The sequence below is a fragment of the Strigops habroptila genome, chromosome 7 (assembly GCF_004027225.2).
Source record: "Strigops habroptila isolate Jane chromosome 7, bStrHab1.2.pri, whole genome shotgun sequence".
In the NCBI taxonomy this organism is placed as follows: Eukaryota; Metazoa; Chordata; class Aves; order Psittaciformes; family Psittacidae; genus Strigops; species Strigops habroptila.
This window is the reverse complement of record NC_044283.2, coordinates 16,189,391-16,217,322: the sequence shown is the minus strand read 5'-3', so window position 1 is coordinate 16,217,322 and position 27,932 is coordinate 16,189,391. Positions and strand designations below refer to the sequence as shown.

Genomic DNA, 27,932 nt, shown 5'->3' with positions numbered 1-27,932 from the left:
CTCCGTGAAATGTGGAAAAAATGTGTCATACAGCTAAAAGGACAGAAAACATAAGAGGCTATTTCAACTTCACAGATTTGTAACAGCACTTACTACTGATGTTACCTTTCTCAAGTTGAGCATTCTGCATTATTTGCTGCATAAAATTTTATTAAAAACTACCAATAACATGTCCTGACTGAAGCTTATAAACCTGTTACATTGCTTGCCCTTTTCCGAAAGTGATTCTTTATTATTTGACATTATTGTGTCAGACATCTGATTTGTATAGCTGAACACAGGGCACTTGCCTTCGCTTTAAGGGTAATAAACAAGCTGCACTCTTAAAACCAACAAAACATTTTAAAACGGTAGAATATTTTCCTAATTATTTTGTCCCATGTGTTGAATACCTTTTTACTTTCTCTGCAGTTAGCTTCCATGAGCTTGAAAGAGAAACAGAAAGAGAGTGGGAAAGCAAGCTTTGCTGCAGAAAAAAAGAAATCAAAGCCAACCACCAACAGCTTTTTGAAAAATAAGTGTTCTGATTGTTATAAAACATGTGTATAGCCGACAACTGATATTACCCACTGGTGAGGTATTGTTCATACATCTACAGCATAACACTACCAGAAAAATCATGCTGGTTATCAATCCACATGTGCTCAATGCCATTTGAGGATTTTGAGAATTCCGTGTGTATCTTTTATCATATCACCGCAACCCCTCACCTCCCACCAGTTCTCCAGACACACTCCCCACTTCGTTACGTCCCCTTTGATGCACGTATCAACACATTTCACCTCTGATATTTTTCACCTGAATGTGGACTGGGCTGTGATGCTTGACTGACAGTGCTTGAGCATGAAGTCCTGTGTTCAGGGAGGGGGCTATCTTTCTCCTTCTCATCGCCTACCCATGGGCTTCAGCCTTGCCATGAAAAGAAGTCTTCCACTATTGAGGATGTCAGCTATGCTTATATGGCAGATGTCTATATGAGCTTGTTCTGCCCATGTGCAGAGCTGACCAGATGCTGTGTGTGGCCATTTTCATCTGGCTTGGAGCCCAAGCAAATATATCCTGCCTCTTCACAGGGTTTACTTGCTCAGACATGATGCTATGCTACAGTGACACGTGGCTTTTGAGTTACTTTGCATGTTATCAGAGCAAGTTGGTATCTGCATACAATATGCTGTATAGACACATTGATGGCTATGTTTACACTGCACTAACCACAGCAAAGGAGTAGCTTTAACTAACTTAAACTAGCTGCCATGAGTACTGTTTCTAACTTTCTGTCAGTAGAAGGGAGTTTGTGGAGAGCTGCAAAAAACATGCAAAAAGAAAGGTAAATTCTTCCTGAGTGGAGATCTGTGAGATCCCAGCAGCCTGTGCTTGTCCTCAGGCTTTTCATCAAGAATGGTACCCTCAGCCTTCTCATCAGGCCTGGTGGTGGTGTGAGGTGCTGTTCTGGCAGATACAAACTGGACTGAAACCAAAACCAGGATTAATCAGAGTTACAGCTAATGAAAGGTGTGTTGCTGCTGATTTAGCCTGAATGTAAATCAAGAGCTTTAGAAGTGAAAAAGTGAGCCACCAGGTGTGGTACTCTGTTTCAGTCACTCACAGCTGCTCTTATAATGTTTCTAAGGGTGAAAGGGACCTATGCATTATTTAGGTCAGTACTCTATCAGTTGTTTATTCTTCCCTTACATAGGATTATGTTTGTAGACATCTGTCTTCTGAACTTTGCTCCAGCAAATATAGCCCAACAGATCTTTCATAGCAATAGCTCGAATATTTATACAATCTTGGGGAGATACCCCAGCATAATAGCAAAATCCTTGCAGGTGGTAATCGGTGTAGTTCCAGTGACTTGCTTAATTTTTGTGGAACTGTTTGGATTCAGATCAACAAGAGATTAATCAAGTTGATTGCTGTGAAATGTGTGGGTTGTCCAGTTAACCGACCACCAGCAGGAGCTGAAGCAAAGAAGCAGACACCTGTTTCCTGCAGCAGCTAAGCTTGGGTTTTGAGCTCTTTGTCTAGGTTTTGCCCCAGACCAGCTTGGGTACCTGCATAAAAGAATTGTGGCAGTGTGTGAGGGTATGGCTAATGTTACTTTATCTTAATGTCATTTTGCTTGTGCTTTTACATAATTTTTTTGTTTATGCTGTGTTTAGTATTCTGATAGGTCAGATGAAGTCAGGGGTCAGGGGTGTGCTTGATTTAATACAACTGGATGGTTTGCCTGGTTTTTGTCTGTTCCTTTCAGTGTCCTGTCATTTGAATTTCATGTTTTTGCCTTTACTTCTTGAGACGACTTCTCTGGGTATCATTTTCTGTGCTATGTTGGTCCTTTATGCTGGTACAGATTGTATTTGTTCATCTAAAATGCCTGTCCTGCACAATTTCCATCATTTTTATGGTCTTACATTTTGTCATTTTCTGCTTGAGTTTGGTTGTGGTTTGTTGTGTTTTGACAGTGGTTTGTCATATAGCTGTGAATAACCTCTTTGGCTTGCTTTTAAAACTTTCTTTTTTGCAGTTGTTGAACAAAGTTAACTGAAATACATTTCTTCAGAGAGATTAGCACAAGCAGAAGTGTGAGTGGCTGTATATTGGGACCAGGCAAACCATTTGTTCTGGCTTTATTTGCATTCAGAGTGCAGATTTTTCATCCAAATATAAATATTTTCTTTGCTATAATATTCATATATATTGTTGCTGGGGAGAGATGGGTTTGATTTATAAGATTTTGAGGTTTTACAGTTAAAACTGGAGCTTCCTCATCTAAGGTGTGTCTTTTGTCTGTGGAAAAAAAATAAGGGTAATCCACTCAAACACTTCTTGCAGCCTAAAAAATCAGCTTAGACCATAAGTTTCCTCAGAAATGTGCCTGCTGTGAGAACGCCTGAATTTTTCAATGTGGGGTAAGGGTCTGCCCTGCTCTGTACTGCTAGAAACCCAACTCGGTTGTTTAAACAACAAATTGTATGGGTTGCGAGTTTTCATTTTATGATCAGTTAGCAGACTCCATGAGTTCTTAGAGTGTTGTTACAGATTACAGAGCAAAAAGCTTGGAGCTGGTACAGAACTGTACAGGGCTGGTGTTCTGCTATTTGTGCTTGAATTTGAGGTGCCGGTTATGACACCTGCAGGAGAGGAGCTGTGAGTTCAAGCTGACTGTGAGCCAGCAATGTTCATTGCAGCAAAGAAGCCAACAGCCAATGCACTAGGCTGTGTTAGGGAGAGTTTGAGAGAGATCTTTCCCTCAGTGATGGTGAGACACATCTGGAGTAGGATATTCAGTTTGGGCTCATCATTTAGAAAAAAGACATGAATGTACTGGAGTGAGCCAGAGCAAAGCCATGAATATGATTAAGAGTTTGGAAGATCTGCCATACAAAGAGAGGCTGAGAGAGTGGAGACTGGGCAGCCTGGAGAAGGGGCATCTTATCAATGTTTGTAAATATATGATGGGGACAGAGTAAAGAAGACAGAGCCAGACTCTTCTCAGTGTTGCCCAGTGAAATGCAAGAGGTACTGGGTACAAAGTGAAACACAGAAAATTCCATTTAAACATAAGAAAAAGCATTTTTCTCAAGAGATGGTCAAACACTGGCACAGGTTACCCAGAGAGGTCGTGAAGGCTCCATCCTTTGAGATATTCAAAACCCAACTGGACATAGTCCTAGGAAACCCACTGCAGGTGACCCTACTCTGAGTGGCGGGGTTGGACCACATTATTCCTGAGGTTCCCTCCAAGCCCAGCTGCCATCCTGTGAAAGGGATCTGGGACTCTGCTACTTGCTCTCCACATCTGATCAACTGTCTTAATTTGAGGCTGAAATACTCAAGATCTGCAGACTGAATTCTGTAGTGAGCAATTTTTTAAAGACTGGCAGTGTGCTGCTGGTATAATAAGGAAAGGGTTGGGAGGAAATCTTATTGTAATAAGTAGGCTGGCTGAGCCCAATGAAAAACTGTGCTGATGCAGTTCAGCTTTTTACTGGGACATACAGAGCTTTTTATAGTTGTTTTCTGTTTTTACCAAAATGAATTATAGTAAAATATTGTCTCTCTTCAAGGAGATTATGAATTTAAGACTGAGTTGCAGATTATATGTCTATAATAATAAGGGTCGTAAGGTGGGGGGACTTAAGCTGAGGCCTCATTGTCATGAAGTTTCTGTTAGTTGTTCTTGACTCAAGTGTGGTTTAGAGGATTCAAGTGCTAGTTACAGACTTTTGAGAAAAAGAAATACACTGTCAAGTGAATCAAAATTACAGAGGTGAATCCTCACCAGGGTAAAATGTGGGTAGAAAACACTTATTGGAGAAAAGGCAGAGCCAAATGTAACACAATGGTTGAACTACACAGGATAGAAAGAACTGGAGAGGGAAACCTAGACATTTAGAATTTTATAAGCTTTAGTATTTTGTGTTGTATTTTTTAACTGTAGGCAGTATTATTGACATAAAATAAATAAGATATTGCAGATACCATGAGAATGACATGGATCAAAACAAAAACACCCCAAAACATTGGGTTCTGGATGCGGAAAGGATTCAAGTCACTCTGTCGCTGTGCTGAATCTGTATTAGTCATCCACTTCACAGTTTTGTTACAAAATCGAGAACAAAGGCAAAATGGTTGGAACCCTTAGATTTCCCCGATTTCCATAAAGTGCTAAGTAGGTTAGTAAAGATAAAAACAAAATTATAAGAACATGGGAAAAATGTGTATATACAGCTAATTTTACTCCTCAAAAAGCTGTGTGTTATTAGCAATATGGAGGTAGTACTCCCACTGTCTTCCAAACATCATGGAGTTTAAAATCTATCATATCTCTAAATTATATAGATGTTTTTTGAATGTTTAAAAACAGTGTAGTATATTACAGTATACTACCATTAATAGTATAACTATACTGTTAATTATGTTATTATTACTACTGTTTTAATAGATTTTAAATCATACATTTAATTTTATTTAATATTTAATTTGTGTAAATAGATATAATTTTCCTAAAAGTGGAAATTAATCATACATTATCATTTTTATTCTATAAGTAGTCTAAATGATAGGAGCCCAATCTTACCCACTAGACAGGGAATAAAAAAGGACAGGTCTGTGTGTGCCAGATTCTGCCTTGGATACATGTGGGTGGTTTAATCAACATTGCCCACACGTTTCTGAGACAGAATTTGGACTTATTAGACTGTCTTTTCACTGCCTTTATGCTGTACTATCAAATCTGACAGTAGCTTTTCCTGGGAATTGACAGATACACGTTGTTTGGGTTTGAATCGCTTAACACGTAAGGTCTTAAAAGGGTGGAGGGGCATTCCCACAAGCAAGCAGCCTTGCAGCTCTTCCAGAGAACAGGTCACAGTACTGAAACCAGGAGCTTTACTGATGTCCAGCTTCATGGAGAGATCCCTCCCTCCATGTCCCAACCAGATGGACTGTGTCTGGGAGGGAACACACTTGCTGTGCTATTTCCCTGGGACAAATTTAGATAAATAGATGTATAGGCAGAATAACAGCAATGACTTCACTGTGTAACTCCATGAAGTTTTGCTTTGTGTGTACTGATTTGTTTATTTCAGTTTCAAAAACATATGTAAACGAACATGCCAAGCTCTGGCCCACACAGATGTCAATTGACAATTAACAGAAAGCTCAGGCTTGCTTTCGGGGTGCTCAGGAAAGCTCATTTGCAATCAATGGGAAGTCATCTCTGGGCTTCCCTAGCTCTTACATCTGGTTGAGGGAGAGTTAGTTGTAGCATCTCCATTTAATTACTGAGATCCAGCTGTGATAATCACTCAGGCAAGACACTTTCATGGTCTGCCTGAAGCTTTACAGGATAGCTCAACATTTTGTGTTGGGAGCCAAGAAAACCCATAGCTCCAACCAGTGGAGTTTCTCAAGCCCATCTATAGCATGCTGATGAGATAATCAGCTGCAGGCTGCACCAGAGCTTCCAGACAGAGCTCCCTAAAATGATAAGAACAGGGTGGGTTTTTTCCATTCTGTTGCTGATTCTGTGGAACTTTAAAAGGCTTTTTTATATTTAGTGTTTTTACTTCTGTCTGTTTTATTACTTATTTTATAACCTAGCTCTAATTGAAGACATAGGACTTGACAGGATTCAGAGCTGCAAAAACCAGCCTGGAAGCAATAAAACCAATATTTTTATTTCGCTGATTAACACTTCCATTGTTTCACTTCTATTCCAACTTGGCAGTTATCTTACATGGTATATATATGTATATGTTAAATCCAAGTCTTTGCCCCTGAGAGTTTCTACTGTAAAGGCAGCATATGAACAGGTCAGTGAGCAAGGAGGGGTGCACTATCTAGCCCAGCTCCTGCAAAGAGGCCATGAACCTTCATTCTGAAGAGAGAGCATTGAGATTTTAACAGCCTATCTTTGGGACACAAAGGGAGGAAGTGTTCTTCTATTCCTAGCCCACAAATAATACCAGTTTCCTGTGAACTAGAAAAACATGTTTACTTTCTGTTTTATGCAAATCTTCCTTGGGGAAAAAAAAAACCCAAGACAACACTACCATCACCACCACATGGTGTGTGGCGGTACCACAATTATATTACAGACTTTTTTAAAGTGGCTTTCTGCCCATAGCTACTCTGAGGCTTGCAAAACCCCTGAACTTCACAAGTTATGCCAATTCCCACCTAGACATCAATGGACTTTTTGGCTTAATTTGGGAAGGAAAAATAATTTTAAACTTAAACATATTCCTGAGAGAATGAAGCATTTTACACTCAGGCAAACATATTTAAAAGGGGAAATCAATGAAAGGACAGCATGAAAATAATGATTGCTAGGATCAGGATGACACAGGGGCACCCTAATCATTATTGTTGCATGCCCAAGCCAAAAAGCAGGAGCATGACCTAAGTGCATCCCTCCCTGAGACAGGCCTTGGGCCATTTATTATGGTAGATAGTTTCATTCTTTTCTTTAGAATTCTCCAGGAATGATACTTAAGAAATGATACATAATATAATTGTAACCGACCTATAAAGCTTCTTGCCTATGTTCATAGATTGAATGAATTGATTTCTGGGCAGCTCGTATTTGTGGGAGTCTTACAAATCTACCTGTCTTACTTCAATTCTAAAATTGTAGTTAGGTCTCTGGTCCACCAGAAAGGTATACAAAAATCACATATAGCCAGGCTGTTATACCACTGACTACGCTAAAGTTATGTCATTCCAGCAGGTGACAGCATTATATTTTGTGCAAAATAGTAACTTCCGATATGCCTTTCTTACAGACATTTTCATATAAATAACTATTACCTGTTGCTAAATCCAGCTGATCTTTGTCAGTTTGCCTTGCTATCTGGCGATTTGATAGCACAAATGAAGCAAACATTAAGGGGCAGTGCTCTCTTCTCATGGACAATAGTACACCCTCAGATACTCGGCTGGGGATGAAGGATGCTGCTCAGGACAAAATGATAATTTAAGCAGCATTCCAGTGATGTGAATTAAAGCCTGAATGCAGAAGGGCAGGTGAATTTTCTTTCTAGTATATCCAGTATCTTACAATGCAGGGTATCACATTTCACACTATAAAAAGGTCTTTTCTGGGTAATGTGACTGTAAGAGCCTGTTAGCATTTGTATAGATGTGGGTGTGAACCTACGTCTGCTTTCCTAAGCCCAAATATTGGGCGCAGACTCTCAGCATCTGCAGTCATGGCTATTCTAATGTATTCTTGCAGGCAGATGATATAGCATCTATTATTAATCTTGTTAGATAAGTCCCATTAAAAGGCCTGCTTTCTAATTATTTATAATTTTGCCAAACTTGACCCAATGAAGCTGAAACTGGATTTGCTTTTAGCTAGTTCTTTTTTATTTAAGCCAAAAAGGATTTCTTCTTTCCCTGCAAATAGAAAATGTTACAAAAAGTCTTGCAAATTTGTTTTTTAAATGCTTAAGAATCTGTATGCTCTAGAGTAGGGTTGCTTCCCTTTTCAGAGGGGTTTCCCTTTTGTCATCTTTGTGGAAATCTTACTGAATTTATCAAATATATAAATCTTTGCAGAAGAAGAGTGCCCGTTCTTAAGTATTCAATGCAGGCTTTACTAGAGTCTGACAGCCAAAATTTCCAAGGACTTCTTTTCCCAGGAACATAGTGAGGCTCCTTGTAGGAGCCCAGTGGGGCTATCCACACACCAACTGCAAAGAGGAACTAGACAAGTTACAGCTCAGGGCAGTGCAGAGTCATGGGCATTTCCACTGCAAAGCTCGCAGGGCAGCATCAGCCAGTGCTGCACGCGAGAGCAGGAAGCACTTCCTTCTCCTGCACTGCTGGCGGATGCACCCGGGATCCAGGTGCCCTGCAAAGGAAGCAACTTGACCTGAATGTGGAGGAAAGAAGAGGGAAGAGGGGAAAAAAGAGAAAAGAAAAAAATCAGGGCAACATGACATTAATGTGAGAGAGGGGAGAGAAATAGTAACTGGGAGATGAAAGAAGATGGAGGATGATTGAGAGAGAGTTGGAAGACAATGAGAAAAACACAGGGGATGGGGAGATGTTTGGCTGGGTGGGGGGCCCAGAGGAAAGAGGTCCTTTTGCCTGGACCCTGTCTGGATGAGAAGCTGAAGGAAGGAATGAGAGATGGAATTAATTTGGAGGAAGAACTGCTGTTCTAACTGCTATTAGGGGGAGGCAGAGTGGGGGTAAGGGCAGAGAGAAAATCTTATGAGGGACACAAAATCAAGAAGGAGGGCTGACTGCTGAGGCAGGGAGCCTGGGAGAAGGAGCCGGGACAGCCTGGCTGGGTAGGAAGGGCACCAAAAAGGTGTGAAGCTGGCATTTTGAGGAGAGTGGGGAAAAAGGAGACTGTGACTAGATAGCTGGGCCTGCTTAAATAAGGAGAATGAGGAAATCGGGTGGACTTGGGAAGGGTTGATGAGCTTCCTTGAATGAGAGAAAAAGGGGCAGCATGCAAGGAGAGGGAGAGAAGACAGGGAGATACTGGGAGTTGAACAGTGAACTTGGAAGATAACCAGTGCAAAGCAAGCAACCATAAGGTAAGAAAATGGAGGATTGGACCATGGGGGTAGGTGAGCAAAGAGACTGGAGGAGAATAAAGAGCAACAGTTGGATAGTAGATAAGACTTGAAGGAAATCCAGTTGCAGTGGACTCCACGGGGATGTATGCAGAAAGCCTTGGAGTAGCCGGGCGAACACTCCCCTGAGAAGCTGGAAGGGAGATCTGCCTGGCAGCCCAACCCTGAAGTCAGGGTGCTCTCAGGCTGCCCTCAGGCCCCTGACACCAAGAAAGGAAATTACCAGAGTCTCTGTGTACTCAAACTGCTACTGCAAATGCTCAGTGCTCCTGTGGCTAAGGTCTGTGCACTGGCTCTGAGGGTGTCCATCCGATGCTCCTTTCGGGAAGTGCAGTGAGAGAGGATGGAGGAGCTCTATAAAACCATTCCATGGATTCAAAACCAAGCTCTAAACCACGAAGGAATTCAGTGACAGTAGCATATAAAGCGCTCTCTGCTCTGCAAGGTGTTTAGTTCACTTTACTGGCACAAGGCTAGCTAAACTAACATCCTGAGATGGTCGCAGGTATCAAGTTGTCCCATAAGGGAATGGCTTTATACTGAAAGAGGGTAGGTTTTGATTAGACATAGCAAGAAGTTCTTCACTATGAGGGTGGTGAGACACTGAACAGATTGCTCAGAGAAGTTGTGGATGCCCCATCCCTGGAAGTGTTCAAGGCCAGACTGGGTGGGGCTTTGAGCAACTTGGTCTAGGCGGGCTTTGAGCAACTACGGCAGGAGACTTGGAACTAGATGGTATTTAAGGTCCCTTCCAACCCAAACCATTTTATATGACTGCCTTCATATTAGTCAGAGTCCTTTTAGGAAGCAGTATTCAGCTGACTCTGGCAGAAGATACCTGGCGTTACTAGAATCCTGTTGGGACATACAGTGGCAGGCAGGGCTAGAGTGTGTACATCCACACCCGAGGGTGGCCATCTACTGTGAGAAGGGAAGGAAAAGTGCTTTTGACATATTCGTATTCCTATGATCAGGAAAGGATTGTATGTATGCATGCAGCATAGCTGGGAGTGCGCAATCGTAAGTGCTTGACTACTCATATACACAATTACGTTTTGGAGGAGAAAAAATCAAGGAAAAGTCCTTTGAACTTAAAATACACAGAGTCTGTGATGATCCCTAGACTTTATAAGAGCTCTTCCACAGCCTTTTGTTGTTCTTGGAAATACCATCTCCTGCACAAATAAACTTTGTTACCACTGTAGAGAGTTTCATATTTATCCTAGAAATGAAATGATCTTTTAAAGCCATGGACTGCTTCAGAAGAGAACCAAAACCTTGAACCTGCTTCAGTCTTCTCTGGCAAGGCCACATGGTGAGGTGAGGACAGGCCTGCTTATTAACACAAGTTTCCATTAATGTTTCTTCTGAAGCTGAATATTAACTACAATCATCTATGCTGGACTAATTTACATTAGCTATTTTCAGACAGGGTCTACATGGGCATCTGTCATTGAAAATCAGGTTCCACAGGGCATATCATTTTGTGCACCTTTATTCCTTTGCATCTTTTGGTCCCTCACTTTGTTTTTCACAGTAACATATCCCTGTGGCAAACCTAGGTAATGCTTACCAAGAAAAGTAATAAGAACAAGGTATTTAATCTATTTCTAGCCTTCTCGAATGTGTTGTAGCTGTGAATACAAGGCAAAAAGCAACACCATATGACCATGCTACTTTGGGAATGGTCTATAAAATGCAGTTAAAATACTTTCAAGATATTTATGCAGTGCATAAGTCACATGAATAGAGGTTTATCACAGTCAGTAGGAATGCTGGATTTTCATATCACACATTTGCTGCTTAGGATGATTACCAGGAAATTTAATTTGCACTAATTAGCCTTAGGGGAGCAAGAAATTAACTTGATGGGTAAATTTCACTTTTTACTCTATACCGTACCAACATGGAGAGATTTGAGTTAAAGCTTGAGTTGAGTCCTATGCTGATACACTGGACTGCAGATTTTCTAAATTAAATTAAAAAACTGTAGAAAATTAATGTATAGATGGTGAGTAGGTGGGGGTTTTTAAGAGCTAGAGTTGTAGAATCATCATTCAACGTATTCATGGGATTGTCAGCCGCTTCTAGAGAATGTCGTATATTTTTGTACGTTACATTACATTAATATCTAATATTACAGCAAAAGCTTTAACGAGTCCTGATTTTCTATATTTGTATGTTTTCATCATACAATGTGCTTTATGACTGATCATGCAATATTCCACATTGTAATGCACAGAGCAGAAACTGTTTTCACAGAACTACTGTGAAAATGCCATACTTTTTAATTTACAACACCCACTTGCAAATACATTTTTAGGGTCAGGAGCCTTTGTTTGTATGCTGGAAAAACTCCTATGAAAATAATTTTTTCAGAAGTTACTCTCAAAAGTATAGAGCAGATGAGGGAGGCATGAGTCACCACACAGTCCTAACAGACAAACTAGGAACTAATAAATGCTAATCTTGCCTGTTGATGGTGACTCTTCTGTCTCATTCTTCCAAAACACAGTTTAGATCACTTGGTTTTCCCCTCTGTAAAATGCAGGCAATTTTGATGTATCCACCACTCAGAATTACTGTAGATTCATTAAAGCATGCAAAGCAGTGAGTCATTCACTATGGAAGTATCAGTCTATTATACACTGAAATGTTCTGTCATACCATGCTTGTGGTTACACCCAAATTTATCTGTAAAAAAGGAGATGGAAAACATCAGTTGCGTACAAGATAATTGCCTTTAATGTCAGTGCTTTTACTAGTTTGTGCATCTGAAGAACACACAGAAGCTCACTATTATGTATTTGGATTTAGACCTTGTAGTACTTACCTGAAACTGCTATTGAAGTGAGAGGTGTGACTTCAATGAGAGTTTTGCCGGAATAAGTATTGCAGAATTGGGTACCTTGAGTCCATAGCTTGGTGTTTAAGTGGTGCATATGTCCTAGTTCAAATGTCTGCTCAGACTCTGTAATAAATACTTCTGGTCTTAAGAGAGATCTCAGATAGACCTGTTGGTAGTCATATATTGTACATCATATATCATATTGCATTCTCAGGTCCTTCTTCAATCCCCAGGACTCTCATTTTGCAGCAGTAGGACTCCTATTCAATAAAGAGTGCGTGCATGCGTGTGTGTATGTATGGGTGGTTATATATATACATGTGCACACACACAGGCAAACATATATGTGTACACAACACCAATATATAAATGTGCTTTGCCTTTTTGGGTGTACAAGTATATTTCTGTAAATGCTCACCACTTGTATTTACACATTTATGAGTAATATCCAACTTTCAGTTATAATTGACGCCATGTGGTTTTCTGTATAATAATTAGTTTGGGAGAAAAAACCTTGCAGATGGTTTCAAGAGTGACTCTAACTTGCCATCAATGTAAAAAGATTAAATAAGACGAGCCCGCTCCCTCTGAATGGAATAAGCCATTTTCATTGATTTCAATGGGAGCAGGCGCAACTTCGTTTCTGCAGCAGAGAACATGTATTATATTCGTTAAATGAAAGTTTGATTTCATTGCACTTAAAATTATTCATGTTCTGTTAGAAAATGGTTTGAGATTTTATAACCTAGAGCATTTGCTGAATTCTGCTTTGTATTTTCCTCACAGCAATTGGAAGGACCCTCATTCCTCGTTATTTTAGCACTGTCTTTGAAGGAGGTGTAACAGACCTGTATTACATTCTCAAGCACTCAAAAGAGTCATACCACAACTCATCCATCACAGTGGACTGTGATCAATGCACCATGGTCACTCAGCATGGAAAACCCATGTTTACCAAGGTAACAGGGAAGACTCAATAAAGCATGTTGTTGTTTTTCTTTTTCTTTTTCAGTGTGTATAAGGGTGAAAAAAATTGGCTGTTGCATTTTTCTGGTAGACTGAGATTATTTCTAATACTGAAAACCCTTGAAACCATTTAATTACTATTTTCTATATTCATTACGTGACTGGAAAATTCTGTGGGCATCCTCTGCGATTCTCCCAGAGAGATTGAAAGAGAAGCACATAATGCCAGGTTGCCAGAACCATCAGTTGTATGAATTATATTCAGCCTGCTCATCTCCTTTTCTCTGGGCTTGATTTTAAAGCAACAATGAGATTTCACATTGCTGGTACCTACTGTTTGGGAAGGTGTGTGTTACATTTGATACTTACCCAGTCCAAGGGCTATAAATCTCTAGGAAAATAATGATTTAATACAGTAGGATGCTGGTTGAAAGGGCAGTGAAGTCAATGGAAGGAGTCAATTGATTTAAACATGCTCTGGGTCAGGCAGTTAGTGAATATTCAATATTTGTAATTGATAGTGAATTATCTGCAAGCATTGGCCACTTCTAGTCCTGTAATTAAACTCAGTGCTGTGTATTTATAAAAAACAGTACCAAAAAGGTGGGAAATACAAATTAAAATAATCTTTTCCTCACATTAAAAAAATCTAAATTGAAATATCCCCTTTCATAAATTAACAGGAAATTATAATTTTCCATCTTGTACCTGTTCATCTGTATGAACTTTAACCTTTGTGTGAAGAAAAGCACAAAAGGAGAAGGGGCAGCAGGAGGAGATAACCCATCCATTTTGACACTTGACCTGCAGGACTGTGGAGGTTTAGGGTCAAAGAAACCACTGCCTATTGAAAGCATCATGACCAGGGCCCACGTCTTACGCTGTTTTAGCACATATCTGCGTCCCATACCTCTGTAGGGTCTTCCCTGCCATCTTCGTGGCTCTTGGAGTGGAGCTCAATGAAGAGGGAGAGGAAGCCGCTGATGTGTGGGAGCACTGATGAGATGGGAGGTCTGTGTTTAATGGTGGTGTCATTTCAGCTCTTCCACTCCAGCCCCCCGTAGCTTACATGGACACAAACAGAGAGATAGAGAACTACAAAGAGACCAGATAGTCCTAGGTAGCACCTCCTTGCTACCTCCCAGCTCACAAGGAGTCATGTGTGCTGGCCATGTGCAGAGGACATGACGAGGGTATACAGTAGCTGCTTCTCTTCAGAGCTCCCTAAAGCGATTAGTGCCATTTCCCTTTGTGTAAGTTTTAATGCAATAGCAAATACAAGATGGGGTATTTTTTGGAATCAGTAAGTACAACACACTTTTCTCAATTCAGTTAGTTTATTTTACTTATCGTGGCAGAACATTACAGTGTTGTTACTTTCAAAAGGAGGCTGGTATCCAGCAAGCCACAAACAGACTAGCAGCAGGGACCAGGCTGGGTGCACACCTCGTATGAGGGGCCCACAGGCACCTCCCATAGCACCGTCCTGTGTGAACAGTGAGTCTCTCTGCCACAGCCCTGGCAGTGCACAGCCTGCTTCAGCCCTGATGCTTCTGCTGCAGATTCTGACATAAACCTTTGTATCCTGGTAGAAAAGTTCAGGTGGGGATGTGATTTGGATTCTAGGAGAAAAATTAGGGGGGTTTAATGGCTGTATCTTTAAAAATATAACTGTGTTTAAGAGCAAATATAAAATAAAACACAATAGTTAGTGGAATAAGGTAGAAAAGTATATATTACCCTCTCAGAAACAAGTTAGAGCCAAACGTTTTCTCAACTGTGCATGTGTAACTTCTAGCAGAGATACTGAGGGCACAGAGCTTGTACCCAAAAGTAAGTTCCTACTCTCACAGTATCTGTGGTGGAACAAAGCAGACCTCCCACAATAAGCAGCACTCCAATGGACTGTGTAGGTCCTTAGATCAAGTCTGCATTTGTCCCAGTGGAACTATCACAAAGAAGTAGTTAGTTTTTAGTTCCACAAATGCAAAAATACAAACTAACTATATTTGTTAATACCTGTTTCAGCTTGACAAACAATCTCAAAGCTGCAAGTTCACTAACTTCTAATATCAGGGACTGAAGCAGTTCTCATCACATACTGAATCAGGAATCTGCAGCTGTATTTTATTCATTTCAACATTTTCCTAGTTAGAGCAGCTCACTGCATACTGCAGTATCGGACAAATACATAAAATGGCATTTCCTTTTTTTTTTTTTCCCAACAAATATGGCTAGAACATACCTAACAGTAAGAATATGAGTAGCCCAGCTTGTCTTTAGAGGGCAAGAGATCCTTGTAAAGTGCGGGCAAACTGGTTTTTTGCAGTTAGGGATGTTTGTATTTCCCAATAGACTGGCAGAGGAGAGCTTTGCCTTTGCCACTAGACTAGTGAGCACCCCATGTTCGAACCATTCTCTTCCTGCACCCAACGCTGGGGCCATCAGCTGGATTTTATAGGTGAAGCCCTTGAAACTGAGGCATTTCCCGGGTTTGTGTAAGCCTTAGGTTTCTTTTCAAGCAACGAGTCAGGTTTGAGAAATGGTAGTTGATAAAAGGAGAAGACTTCTAAAAGATGCCCCGTTAAGAGAACAAGACTCTGAGCAATAGGCACAGGACCAAAGTTGGTTTTCATAGGTGCGAGCAGTTGAAATTTCTACAATTAATAAGTGCAGTGAAGGGGTTAAAAAGCTATTGGTTAGTTTGAGAAATGTTCTTTTTTAGTTTTTTCCTGGCCTAGTCTAGAGCAACCACGTGATACACTGAATGCCTGCCAGCCTCTTTCTTGTTGATCCTCCGGAGACCATCTGTGCTGGGGGCATTGATTAGAGTGTGTCTGCTGGGATTACATCTTTTCTGTTGCCATGCCAACTAATCAGCTGATTTTGGTTACCACAGAAACAAAATGTCAGAGCTCACAGTACGGTAACATGAATTCAGCACAACAGAAAATGTTTTCTTAATTGGAGACCCTTTTGATTTTTTGGATTCTATGTAAAAGGCAGCTTTAAAAAAAAAAAAAGGCCCGTTTAAAATAAGAATTGCACCAATTTTATTGATTAAAAGCAATGCATAAAATTCTGCTCTGCATAAGGAAATGAAATTCGTTTATAAGAGGTATAAGTTTTTCCCACTGTGATATGAGGAATGTGCTTTAGTTTTTCTATTAAAATTTGTTAATGCCAGTGCATAAAATAAATCTGTTAAGAGCTGTGGGGTTTTGAGCTTAAGGGAAGAAACATTTGAGAAGCCTCAGGTATTGTTATAAAAAAATATTTTAAACCTGAAAGATTTTCATATTAACTAGACAATAATCAGGATCTTTGGCTTCAACACAGTAAAATTAATATAAAAGATTTTTCTTCTGGTATTGAATCGTCATGTGTGTGCATGTGTACCCCTGTGTAATTTCTCATCTTAGTGCAAGGGATGCGAAAGTCAAAATCAGGGTCAAATGACAAAATAAGTCACATTAAAAATTTGAAAGCATCACTAAGGTGTGTTGAAAAGGGCAGATGAGAACCTGTTGCAAGATTCTCCTTCGTAAATCTACCCTAATTTGTCTATATGGTGTGCCTGTTAAAATTACCTATGTGTTTTTGCAGAAACAACCAGAAGGAAAAATTATGATGATGTTAAGTGAAATGTTAACCAGAAAAGTCACACATTGACCAAATGGGAACTAGCCAAGTCTGAGCTGGGGCTTGTAAAAAGGCTCAACAGACTCAACTGAATCTAGGAACTGAATCTAGGTTTTTCATTCAAATACCAGTTGTATTAAAATTAAAGTTGCAGAAACCTTTTATTTTGAAAGCTGTTACACCCTATATAGCTCCACAATAGTTTTCCACTTTGAACAGAAGTTAATTAAAAAAAATAATCAACAACAGAGGTAGTTGATTTTCAGATCAGGCATCATTTACAGTTCTCCATGGTACCCCTAGTGAAGATACCATGCCAGGTGTGTATTTTGCACCTAAAAGAAGACTACAACCATAGTAGGTTTTCTACAGAAAGTTGTGGACAGTTGTTTTAAAGTAATTTATTTTATTTTTAATTTCCAGGTAGTTCCCACTTGCTGCATTTGTTCCCCCCATATTTTCTCTCCGTTCTTAGACAAGACCCCTCACAAAGCTTCATGAGCCACTTTCTGTGGAAGCAGCTCTGTTGTCCATGACTGCAACCTCTCCTCTGCTCCCCTGGCTCTCAAACCTCCTGTGGCAATGCAGCTCAGAGACAAGGCAGACACTCTGTCTGGCTTTTCTTGGAAGGGGGATTAATAAAAGTAAATACAAAATGAAAGAAAAATAAAAATGGGATAAAATGCCTGGAAAAGACAAGAAAACTTGGAAAACACAAGAAGTAAAAAAACAGGAAAAATATCAGGTTTGGCCAGAGGCATTCAGGGCACTTTGTACTCCAACTGGACATGGAAGGAAGGTTTATATGCCAAGCTATTGTAAGGAGAGGACAACATAAAACAGGTTGGGAATGACTGGTTCAGCAACTTGACATCAGGTGCACACAGTTGCACCACAGCCACCTCCACTGTGAGGTTCAGTCAGTAGTTAGCAGTAGTGAACTGTGAGGGAAGGAGAATTGATGCAATAAATTAGATTTAGTGCATACAATATTCCATGTTTGTAAAATGCTGTAAAATCTATAGTGTTCTAAGTTACTGTCTCCACAGTAAGGCCTATGAAGTAATTTTCCCACATTTGTTTTTTCTCCCCAAGAAAACAAAAACAATTAATCTACCAGAGATGAACAATAGAATACTGCTCTGATACATTCAAATTTGTTTAATTGATGATACAATACCATTGAAAACAAAATTCCTGGGAATTTATTTCATGCATTTTATGTATTCTAGGTGTGCACAGAAGGACGTCTTATCTTGGAGTTTACTTTTGATGATCTTATGAGAATAAAAACATGGCACTTTACTATTAGACAATACAGAGAATTAGTCCCACGCAGCATTCTAGCCATGCATGTAAGTAAGCCTTTATTCACTTGACCTAATGCAAACAGATGAGATTAGGTTTACGAAGAACTCCAGCAAATTTCACACCCAAGGCAATTAACTATAAATATTTTGGTTTGCCTGCAACTACATCCTTTTACAAGTTCTTTCATCAGTCCCTTGTTTCTCAGTGCTCTATTGTTGCCACTGTTGCTATGTTTTCATTTGGGTTTAGCGCATAGTTTTCCTTTTAATCCCATTTGGCGCATCAGCTGAAAATTTGTTCTTATTGATATGAACTGCAATTCAGTGAATTTTCATCATTGTAGGTATGAAGTCTTTAAATGAAGCAAACTTAATGTTACCATTGCATGAGACAGAAAATAAGTATTTACCATGCATTTACTTAGAAATCTTTAGAATTTTAATTCTGATCTCCTTTTTTTTTTCACAATTAATGACTTTTCTTTTGTAATTGAATGAAAACACACACAATAGAACATTAAAAATATTAAATATTCTAGAAGTTGAAGTCAAAATATTGTAAGGTAAATCATTGCAGAGAAACAAAGGACAGAGTCTTACTGCCACTTCAAGTTCTGCACTTTAGAAGCATTCTGCCTAGTAGTGCTCCATACACAAAATTAATTGCAGGACTATAGTTTTATAGAGGATAAGACAGGCCTTAATATGTGCTTGTATTTTGACATCAAATTACTTAGCTATCCATAGATAAAGATATATTCATAGTGAGGAATTTTAATTAACTTAAGAAGCCTGGGCTTTTTTGAAAGTGCTGTTACAAGCCTGAAGAAAATACCTTTGAAAACCTGCCTCATCTTTTACTGTAGAGGGCTGATCTTCTGAACTCTTCAACAGTATCCCATTACGGGACAACGAGGATGGCCATGAGCGACATTATGTATTTAGGGGGCTACTGCAATTCAAAGAGAGTGGAAGCAGGTTAGCCAGCAACCAGCAGGTATTAATTTTAGTAATGAGATTAATCTCATTTTAAAGAGGAAGCTGGTCTCACAAGTAAAGCTCCTGGCTAGGGTCAGAGAAGGACTGTACTTGCATTTTTCCTGTTTGATTCTGGGAAGATAACTTAGACCAGAAGGGTTCTTCAGTCTGTGCTTAATGCCACATCCATGATCAGCTCTGCTGAAGGTGCCTTGATGAGTTCTTTCTGCTTCACTTTCTTATCCACAAAAAGAAAGTGATGCCTTCTGTATTCCTGCCTTTGTCTGCTTAGTTTGGTGGGGCTCCAGCCAGGAAGCTGGAGGCTTAAAGCATACTGTGATCGTTCAGGAATCTGTGGTAGGGCCCCACTTACTTGCACCCCTGTGCATGACCAGACCTCTTAGGTCTATCTTTTGAATGGGCAGAGACAGAAAGAAGATATTGGAAAACAGTCTTTATTCTGCTCCAATTTCATAATTTCCTATGCCAAAAGAAGTCTGTAACTTATTACATAAATTTAGCATCAATGTATAATTTTTCCATAGGAATGGCACCTCTTTTCAGAAACACACACCGTCCCCGTCCCCCGCCCCGCACTCCTCCAAGCACATAGGAAAAAACAAATAGACAAAAAGCAAAGTGAAAATTCTTTTTTCCTCTGTTGTTTAGGCACAAGACCCTCAGGTGCTGGAGCAGCTGTCCAAAAACATCACTCGAATGGGTCTGACAAACTTCACCCTCAACTACCTCAGGGTAAGCACACCATAGCTGATGATTATTGTGAACATTTTTTAAAAGTTACTGTTAGCTTTGAATCAAGGTAATGAGAGCAGAGCCTGTGTTGGTCAGGTAAGAAATGGACCTAACCCTTAATGAAGGTAAAGGAGAAACACAGACTGTAATAAAGATATAGCTGCTAACAATGTGCCATTAAAAGGATAAGAATTTTATCATGGAGTCAAAGCAGTGTGTGAGTAGCCCCTGTCTTTAACAGTCTTTCTTCTCAGTTATGACTTTATTTTTTGTAAGCAGGAAATTCCCCACCATTTTTCCTCTCTGCTTCTCTGTTCCTGAGAAAATGGCAGCTCATTCTTATTAAGAGCTGCCTGTCTTCTCTGGCTCTTCGACCTCCCCACCTCTTCCAGGCAGAGGCAGGGCTGAGGCAAAGCTCAGCTCCAGCCCTTTCAAAGCAGTCCTCACTTGCCTCTGGGAGCCTGAGCTGCCTCCTCAGCCTTGCACTGAATTGAGTGTGTTTTTTGCAATTAAATAATGCATTTGTTCCCATTGCTTTTTGACCCTTAAAGTGCATTCAAAGTTTGGAAGTTTAGTTTTATTTTTGAAAGTATTCCCTGGTGTGGGCTTACAATGCACACACTGAAATACGGGATTGTAGAGTTCATATTTCAAGGTTGAAATTCAGATTTTTCTTATTTCTAGACATGCCATTAGCAGATACAATGAGGCAAATTGCGTAATGATACAGCAAGCTAACTTGGCCAGAATATCTGATTTTATTCCTTTTAGTTGTACGAGCAATTATACAAGATGCTTTTTTAAGATAATGAGAACACTAGAAAATGCAGTTATTTTCAGCCTAATGTAGACCTGTACCTGATAGTCTATATTTTAGCTGCACTTCATTCAGGTCTTTGAACCTCGTAGTACCTTGCTGATGGATGATGTCATACCCCAAAATGTTTTGAACTGCCAGGAGAACAGTGAGCTGTCCTCCTGAAATGTGTGGTGAGATATCTCACTGTATCCCTACAGCTTATAGTTGTGGTTGTACTTACCCTCCCAATGTGAAAAACCATTGCTGATTGTTGCTTATGTAGTGTTAGTGTAAAAGTTACTGTTCAAATTATAGTCTGAGTTGTGCAGGGCAGGTTTGTATAACTGAAAGAAGAATATGGCATAAAACCCCAGAGGGATATTACATTGAATTAGAATTCTTCCATGCATAAATTCAAGAATAATATGTCTATGTAGTGTGCATTGTATTTCTCATGGTTCTTTTAGCCTGTTTGGTAAAGACAGTGACTGTTATGCTTTGGCAACATCCCTATAGCCACACCGTCATTGTCTTGTGGTGAGGCATCCTAGAGCATGTTGTCCAGAAATCCCCACTGGGGATTCCTCCTCAGTCATGCCAAGTTTTGCATTACACCCTTAGGTAAACTGGACAGCTAGTGGCTGGCTTAGGTAGGCTGTTTCCACGTTTTCTTTCCAAAGTGTTCTGTGGTATAAGCATTGCCTCGCTTTTGAGGTCTTCGATCCCCTTAGCATGTCCGGACACACCAGCAAGCACGTGGCTGGCCCACACCAGCCACAGTACTCATACCTGTCCTCTGCCAGGCTCAGAAAGCCATACTGAATTTACAGTGCTACCTCTATCGCTGACCCCTTCTGGGTTCTTTGAGGTATATTCTGTAATTGCTGAATGTGACAATGCAAATGAGAAAGGCAGGGTCCCTGTTAGGAGGCAGCTGGCATCAGGCACCCATGCTGCTCCCCCCATCAGCATCAAAAAAAAAAAAAGGAAAGGAAGGGGGGGAGGGAGAAAAAAATCTTCAGAAAAAGAAAACTGGGATCAAGCTAAGCACTTGGGAGATGAGCAGTGAAGTGGAAGGGGATGAAAAGATGAAGTCTTACTTTTTTTCTTCTTCCAGACTAGTTTTGTTAGCTTAACAGACAACATTAGGTCTTTGGGTGCAAAGCTTCCTCTGGCTCCCGCTGTGGTGATTCCAAAAGGAAATCTCTTTTTTTTCCAAGCCAATCTTTGCATCTCTCTGTCTTATGGTGAGGAATTGATCATTCTGCTCTTTTTTTTCAGTCGTTCAGATCATCATGGGAGCTCATATTACATGATATATTTCCATTTTGATTTACTTCTTTCCCAATTACTTTCCTCTGTTAATTTTAACATGAAAATCTTTTCTGCACTCAGGATTGTAAAATCATGCACTAAAAAATGTGGTAAATGTGGTTAGGTTTAAGGTGTTTTGTTTTGTGGGGTTGGTTTTTTATAAATTAGCGTTTTTTGATGTTTTATTCAGTCTTCCCGGTGTTTGGTAATTAGCACTGTTAGATGGGTTTGAATAAGGATTTGAAACTAAGCATAAAAATGATTTTCCTATTTTTTTTTTTTTCTGCTGCACACAGCAAAGGCTTGTTATACTTATAAGCAAAAACTTCACTGATGGGCAGAATTAATCATTTTTATTCTCCAACATGCACACAGCAGCAAGCTGTGCTGCAGTCTCTTTAAAGGCAGAATTTAAACCTGGATTTCAGATGGTTGTGATATAAAGGTATAGCCTGTGTTTTTTAAGCTCTAGACATCACAGAATGCTAAATCATTGCTAGTTGGGATAATTGCAGTTGCTGGCATGTAAACCTCCATTCCAGAGTGCCACATGCCTTTAGAGCCACAGCTTTGGATGCATGCCCTGGTTTGTCTTCAGTCACTCCAAATCAAGCTGTCCAGCATAGAAGAACATTGATTTTGTAAATCGTATTTAATACAAATTTAAAATATATCTTCTTGGAACCTGAAAATGAAATGTTTTGTCCTGTGTCATTTGCCAAATGCTCTTTCTCTCTGTTTTCTCTGGCTCTGTGTAAAACCATAGGCTTCCTTTCTTTCTACTTACTAGTTTGTTTTGTTGCAGCATAATTGATTACCTCATCAATGGGGTCAGCAGACTTTGCTGTAGCTGCTGACTAGGAGTTGAATAGACTGTCTCAGAAATAATGAGCAAAACCTTGTAGGTTTTAAATTAATATCAAGCTTTTTAAAGTGTAATTTCTCATCAAGTCATCAAGTAGTAGATATTACGAACTATCAGATAATAAGGCCAAGACCTATATCCTAGATTCAGTGGGTATGAGTCCAGGAGCAAACAGGAATCCTGTACAGAGTATGAAGATGGAGATAACACTCAGAAGAACAGTTTCCACCAAGCTACGATAATGTAGTCCCCATGCATTATCTTATTTTTTTCTATGTAATTTTCTAGTTGCTCAGCTATGTTATTTAGATCTTCAATGCATAATGGATTTGAATGCGCTCTAAACCCAGTAGCTTTATACCTGCAGCACTATTCACAATTTGGAGGTCAAATGTTTCTTGCTGCCTTCTAGACAATGATTTATTCTCTTGAAATTTCTAGCATTATAAAAAGCCAGCCCCTACTGTCAATTAGGCAGGCCTACCTGGCCTGAGCCTTGAAATACAGTTGTATCTTGCCCAGTTGGCTTCCAGAATTTGTCTCTACTTTCTTGCACTGCCTGGTTTGGAGTGATTTTTTTAGAGCTTTTCCTCATGTGTAGCTATTGCATCCTCCTCACACTGTGGTCTGCTCTGGTAGCCAGTTTATTGGTGTCAATGGAGCTGAATCTGCCTCTGCCTGTTGCAAAATGAGAGCTAGTGTGGCAGAGCCCTCCTGCTCTGCATCAGGGGAGATATCTAGCCAGGGGAACACACAGTCCCATTTCCCCTTACCTCCTCTATGGCTATATTAACCAAGGTTTATCTGAGCTACAAATTATCTAATTTTTTTGTTTTCCATATAAACCAATAATGAAGTGTTACTATTGCAACATAGAGGACAATATTTTCTGAATCCCCACTTTCAATAATTTAGTTCCTCACTAGATACTTTTGGATTTCTTTTGCTAGGAGGATAACATGAATTATTTAATGGGACATAATTTTCTAAAGGCAATACTTACATTATAATCAAAAGCCATTTGTATGTATACCCATTGTGTATGCAAAGTTTTCTTTTGCACATGCAAAATAGACATGCATGCAACAGTTCCCTTTAATGTGCAGGGAAATTTGCTTTTTTAAATATGGCTTCATGTGTGGAAAGGATATAAACTCAAGTCATTTGAGTGCTATTTTGCTCCTAATATGTAACATTTTGTGGCAGCTATTGGGTCAGTATTTTACAGCTGTTAGTGTATCTTCAGTGAAGAAAGAGAAAGATTACATGCAAGTGTGTTAAGGATGCAAGTCACATACTCAGGGAAAAGAGATGCGGTATTTATAGTCACCCATGCAACATGAATTCATTTTCCTTTGTGAGTTACATTATGGCATCATCTTCTAACTACATCATCATGCATTGTCTTTCTCACAGACTCCACAACACATGCAGTGCACGGGATGAGTAGCCCTCAGTCAGTAACAACTGCTCCAGTGCATTCTGACAAAGCAAGGGCCTGATTTTGCAGAGCATTTATATACCAATAACAAAATATACTAAAAACTGTTGGCCTTGGATGCATTCTGCTGTCTCAGGCTACCTATACAGTTGATAAAGGAGCAGCTGGTGGTTCTGGGAACACACTGGTGAAAATGCTTTTTCCATGGCTTGGTACTGTAGTAGAGCTTGGGGACAGGAGCAGTTTGTTAAAGGAGCATTGGGTTACTCTAAGCTCATCCTTTCTTGTTCTGCAGTTCCCTGCTTCACGCTTCTGCTGCGGTCCCATGTCTTCAGTAGATACGAATGAAGTCCTACACACAGCAACTTTGTTTACTTTGTGCTATGCACTGAACTGGGGATGCTAGAGGAACAGAGTGTATGATCATGTAGTGAGATCCGTCGGAGTGTTTAAGGCCAGGTTGGATGGGGCTTTGAGCAACCTGGTCTAGTGGAAGGGAGCCCGTGTCATGGGGGGTCTGGAACTAGGTGAGCTTTAAGGTCCCTTCTATCCCAAACCATTCTATAATTCTGAGGTACTGTATCCTAATGGATATGAATAAGAGTTCTATTAAGGGTTCACAAGCACTCAAAGGATGGGGTTTGGATCATTTAATCATTCTGAAGCTTTTCCTATGAAAGCTGTCAAAATTTTAAAGAATCTTCAGAACTGGAGATGCTGAAAGCAGACATATTTTGTAGACTTTATTCCTATAAATGATGGAATTTTTCAACCTAAACCTATTCAGCTTGTGGCAAGTCTCCCCATGAAAATGCAGTCAAAATCAGAAGGTTCTCGCAGGATTCAGATGACTATAGCTGGCTATCCATAATCTATCTGCGCCAACTATAATTAGCTGATTCTGCCAAGGTTTTCTGGTAATGTAATTTCTTAGCATTTATTTTAGTAATGATCACAGCGGTTTCTGTCCCTATCTTTCATGCATCTAATGCTTTATAGACAGTGTTATATGTTCCTTTCAGAATAATAAATGAGAAGACATGTATTCTTTGCAACAGCTTATACAGTCAGATGTTACCTTTAAACTTTTTTTAATAAAGACACAACATCAAAGAATAGTTCTATCAAGAGTTGCAGGAAAGAGCAGAGAAAAAGATACAGCAAAATTTTTAAAACATAAGTGGTCAGGATGCGGTGGCTGGGACAAGGAAACAGGGATGGGAGAGTTGCAGAGGGTGGGACAGGTAGAGAAACACCAACTTAGAAATGTGTTGAGAGAGGATGGAAGCTGCAGCAGTCTTCAGACAGGACATGGCTTGGAAAGATAACATTCATGATTTTAACAATAATAGCAGTGTGCTTTTCACCCACTGATCTCTAAGCATTTTATTAAAATGAAATGTTTTATAGATGGGAAAATTGTGGCACATGAGAAGCAAAACAAAAAAGATGGAGCAAACCCAATAGCATTTAAAAAAAATCAGATGGCAGTTTTAAACCAGACTTTAGAAAGTACAGTGAGCTGGTGCAGTAGTGACCACTTCTGCTTCTTACGGCTCAGAAAAAGATTTCCTGTGGATAGCAGGAATTTCAGAAGCCAGTGAAAAATGGGGAATGGGAACAGAGTGCAAGTGATTAGAGAACAAATTGAGATTTTAGCAGAAATGGCAAATTTTGCCAGTATTCTGGAGATGGTAATGGCCAGTCTTCATACAAAGGGCACTACCAAGCTCATGAGTATCAGTTAAGGAGAAAGATATATTGTGCATGAGCACAAGCTAGCTACTGTGCCCACTGGACATACAGACCATCTGACCTTTGAAATAAAATTAAGGTCTGAACTAATGAGAATGGAAGGATGATAATCAGTGATATGAGTCCTTGAAGCATCCATGAGTAAGAAATCAGAATGAAGTTAGGCTGGAGCAGTTTAAAAATAAAAAAGTCAGAAGGGTAAAAGGGAGAAAAAGAGAGACAAAGACAAAGCACTGGCCATATAAAAACAAGCTACAAGATTTGAACTAGTAATGTTATTTCAGAAAAGAAAAAAGATTAAGAAAAAAAGTCCAAGAACACAGCCAAAGGCTGTCTTTTTAGAAGACGAAATTAAAGCTTGGACTAGTATGCAGTGCAGTCATAAATAATAATAACTATTAATTAAGTTTAGGAATGAGAGCTGCAGAGGTACGATTTGTGTGAAGACCTGAAAACGCCAAAACCAGCTTCTTGTTTAAAGCAATGAAAACAGCAAAAATTTTAATTAGTTGTTTAATATTGAATATCCATGGGTGTTTGGTGCAAATTATTATGCAGGGAGCGGTGGGTGCTCAGAAGAGGTTAAGAAATAGGCTTTAATGCAAAGCTGGTGGTTCAAACCTTTGTTTTTGGATGCAGTCATTTTAGAACCTGAAAGTATTCATTGTATAAAGCTTATGGCAGCCCTGTGGTCTGCTCTTGATTTGGAAAGTGAATCCTATAACCCCCTACCTCATGTTTTTAATCTTCAGAAAAATTATTTCTTGAGTCTGTTTATTGTGGTATCAAAAGCAACTAGGTCATGTAATCTTTTTTAAACATTTTCTACACATAGTTAATTTTACTGGTTAGCCTGCTTGTCCCTTCCCCTTGCTCTGCCGCTCTTTATATAGGTAAAGTGGCATTACTGCTTGCCCATCTCTGCTGAAGTGATCTTCTTTGATGCATCTCAAGGTCAAATTTGGCTTTTCCATGTCTACATATGTTGAAGGGTTGCTTTGGACTTTTGAGTTTGATACTATTTCTAGGATGTTCCTGAAAAGCTCTCATCTTCCTTGTGTCATGCCCTGATCCTCGTCTGCATGGAGGATGCCTCCCCACTTTGTTATTCCGTCTGTCTGTATACTCCCACTTTTTCATCTGTAATCTCACCATGTTGTACTCACAACAGAAACCTTAAAACCAAAAGCTGTCTCAAAACAGTAAAATAGAAGGGACATTTCAAAACTGAAAAATAGTCCTGGGTTTCTATAGGGTTTAAAGACTGGCACACACAAAGCTAGATTTGTCTTCCAGTCACCTCCCTTATATCGGTGCAAGCACTGTCAGGGCTAGGTCAGGAGACTGATCTGATGAAAAACCTAATCTAGTCCTTTCCTCTCAAATGATGACTGTCCTTAATAGCTCCCTGAGTGCTTCTGGTGCTGGGCAGGGAAGAGAACAGCAGTACAGATTCATACCAGCTGGCATCTGTCTTGAAGTTGGACCTCATCGCCAAATTTGCCAGCACTGAAGGGAGAAGACAAGAAGATGCTGGGGAATTTTACACGTTCTAAATTGTAAATTTCCCTTTCTTACTTCTGGATCTGAGAACAATATAGCAGTTATGTATAGTGTCTGACCTATTACGGCCTCACACCGCTGTAAACTTATCCACTTCAAAAGAGTGACTCCTGACTTTCAGCAGTACAATTCAGGGCAGACTCTAGCTCATACCAGATTACCATAATTTACAAAACTGAATCAAAAACAAAATAAGCAGAAAGAAAAAAATTGATTCATTGCACTGGTTCTGAGGAACAAAATTCTGTCCATATATATACGTGCATATGGATATTAACAGAGCACATGTTTTTGTAGGTACCCTGTGAAATTAATGTTTATTAATTTACCAGTTAATTGCAAATATTCTTCCTTTGTACTAACCTATTAAAAACGTCAGTAAACTTTTTCACTGCTGTATGTACACATACATGAATATGAGTGCCTATCTGGTGGTCATTAAGGTGCAAATCTGAGCATTGCTTTTGATTTCTAAACGTACCTGCTGTTTGTGTTAAAAGAAATACCAACAGGTATATCAAATTAGCAAACATAAGCCCATGATTTTGTGTTTATCTTGCCTAAGGTAGGCCTGTAGGATGTTATGTGGAGAATCTA

At 39.7% G+C, this 27,932-nt stretch overlaps 1 protein-coding gene across 10 annotated transcripts in view; it reads left to right on the top strand.

Moving 5' to 3' along the window:
• The window catches only part of LDB2 (LIM domain binding 2), a 388,950-nt gene that overhangs the window by 322,989 nt on the left and 38,029 nt on the right, over positions 1-27,932 (top strand). For all 10 annotated transcript variants that reach the window (XM_030492989.1, XM_030492995.2, XM_030492992.2 and 7 more), the window contains 3 exons: positions 12,736-12,908; positions 17,790-17,912; positions 19,515-19,598. In XM_030492989.1, coding sequence (XP_030348849.1) covers positions 12,736-12,908; positions 17,790-17,912; positions 19,515-19,598 — 380 coding nt within the window. The remainder of the gene's footprint in view (positions 1-12,735; positions 12,909-17,789; positions 17,913-19,514; positions 19,599-27,932) is intronic.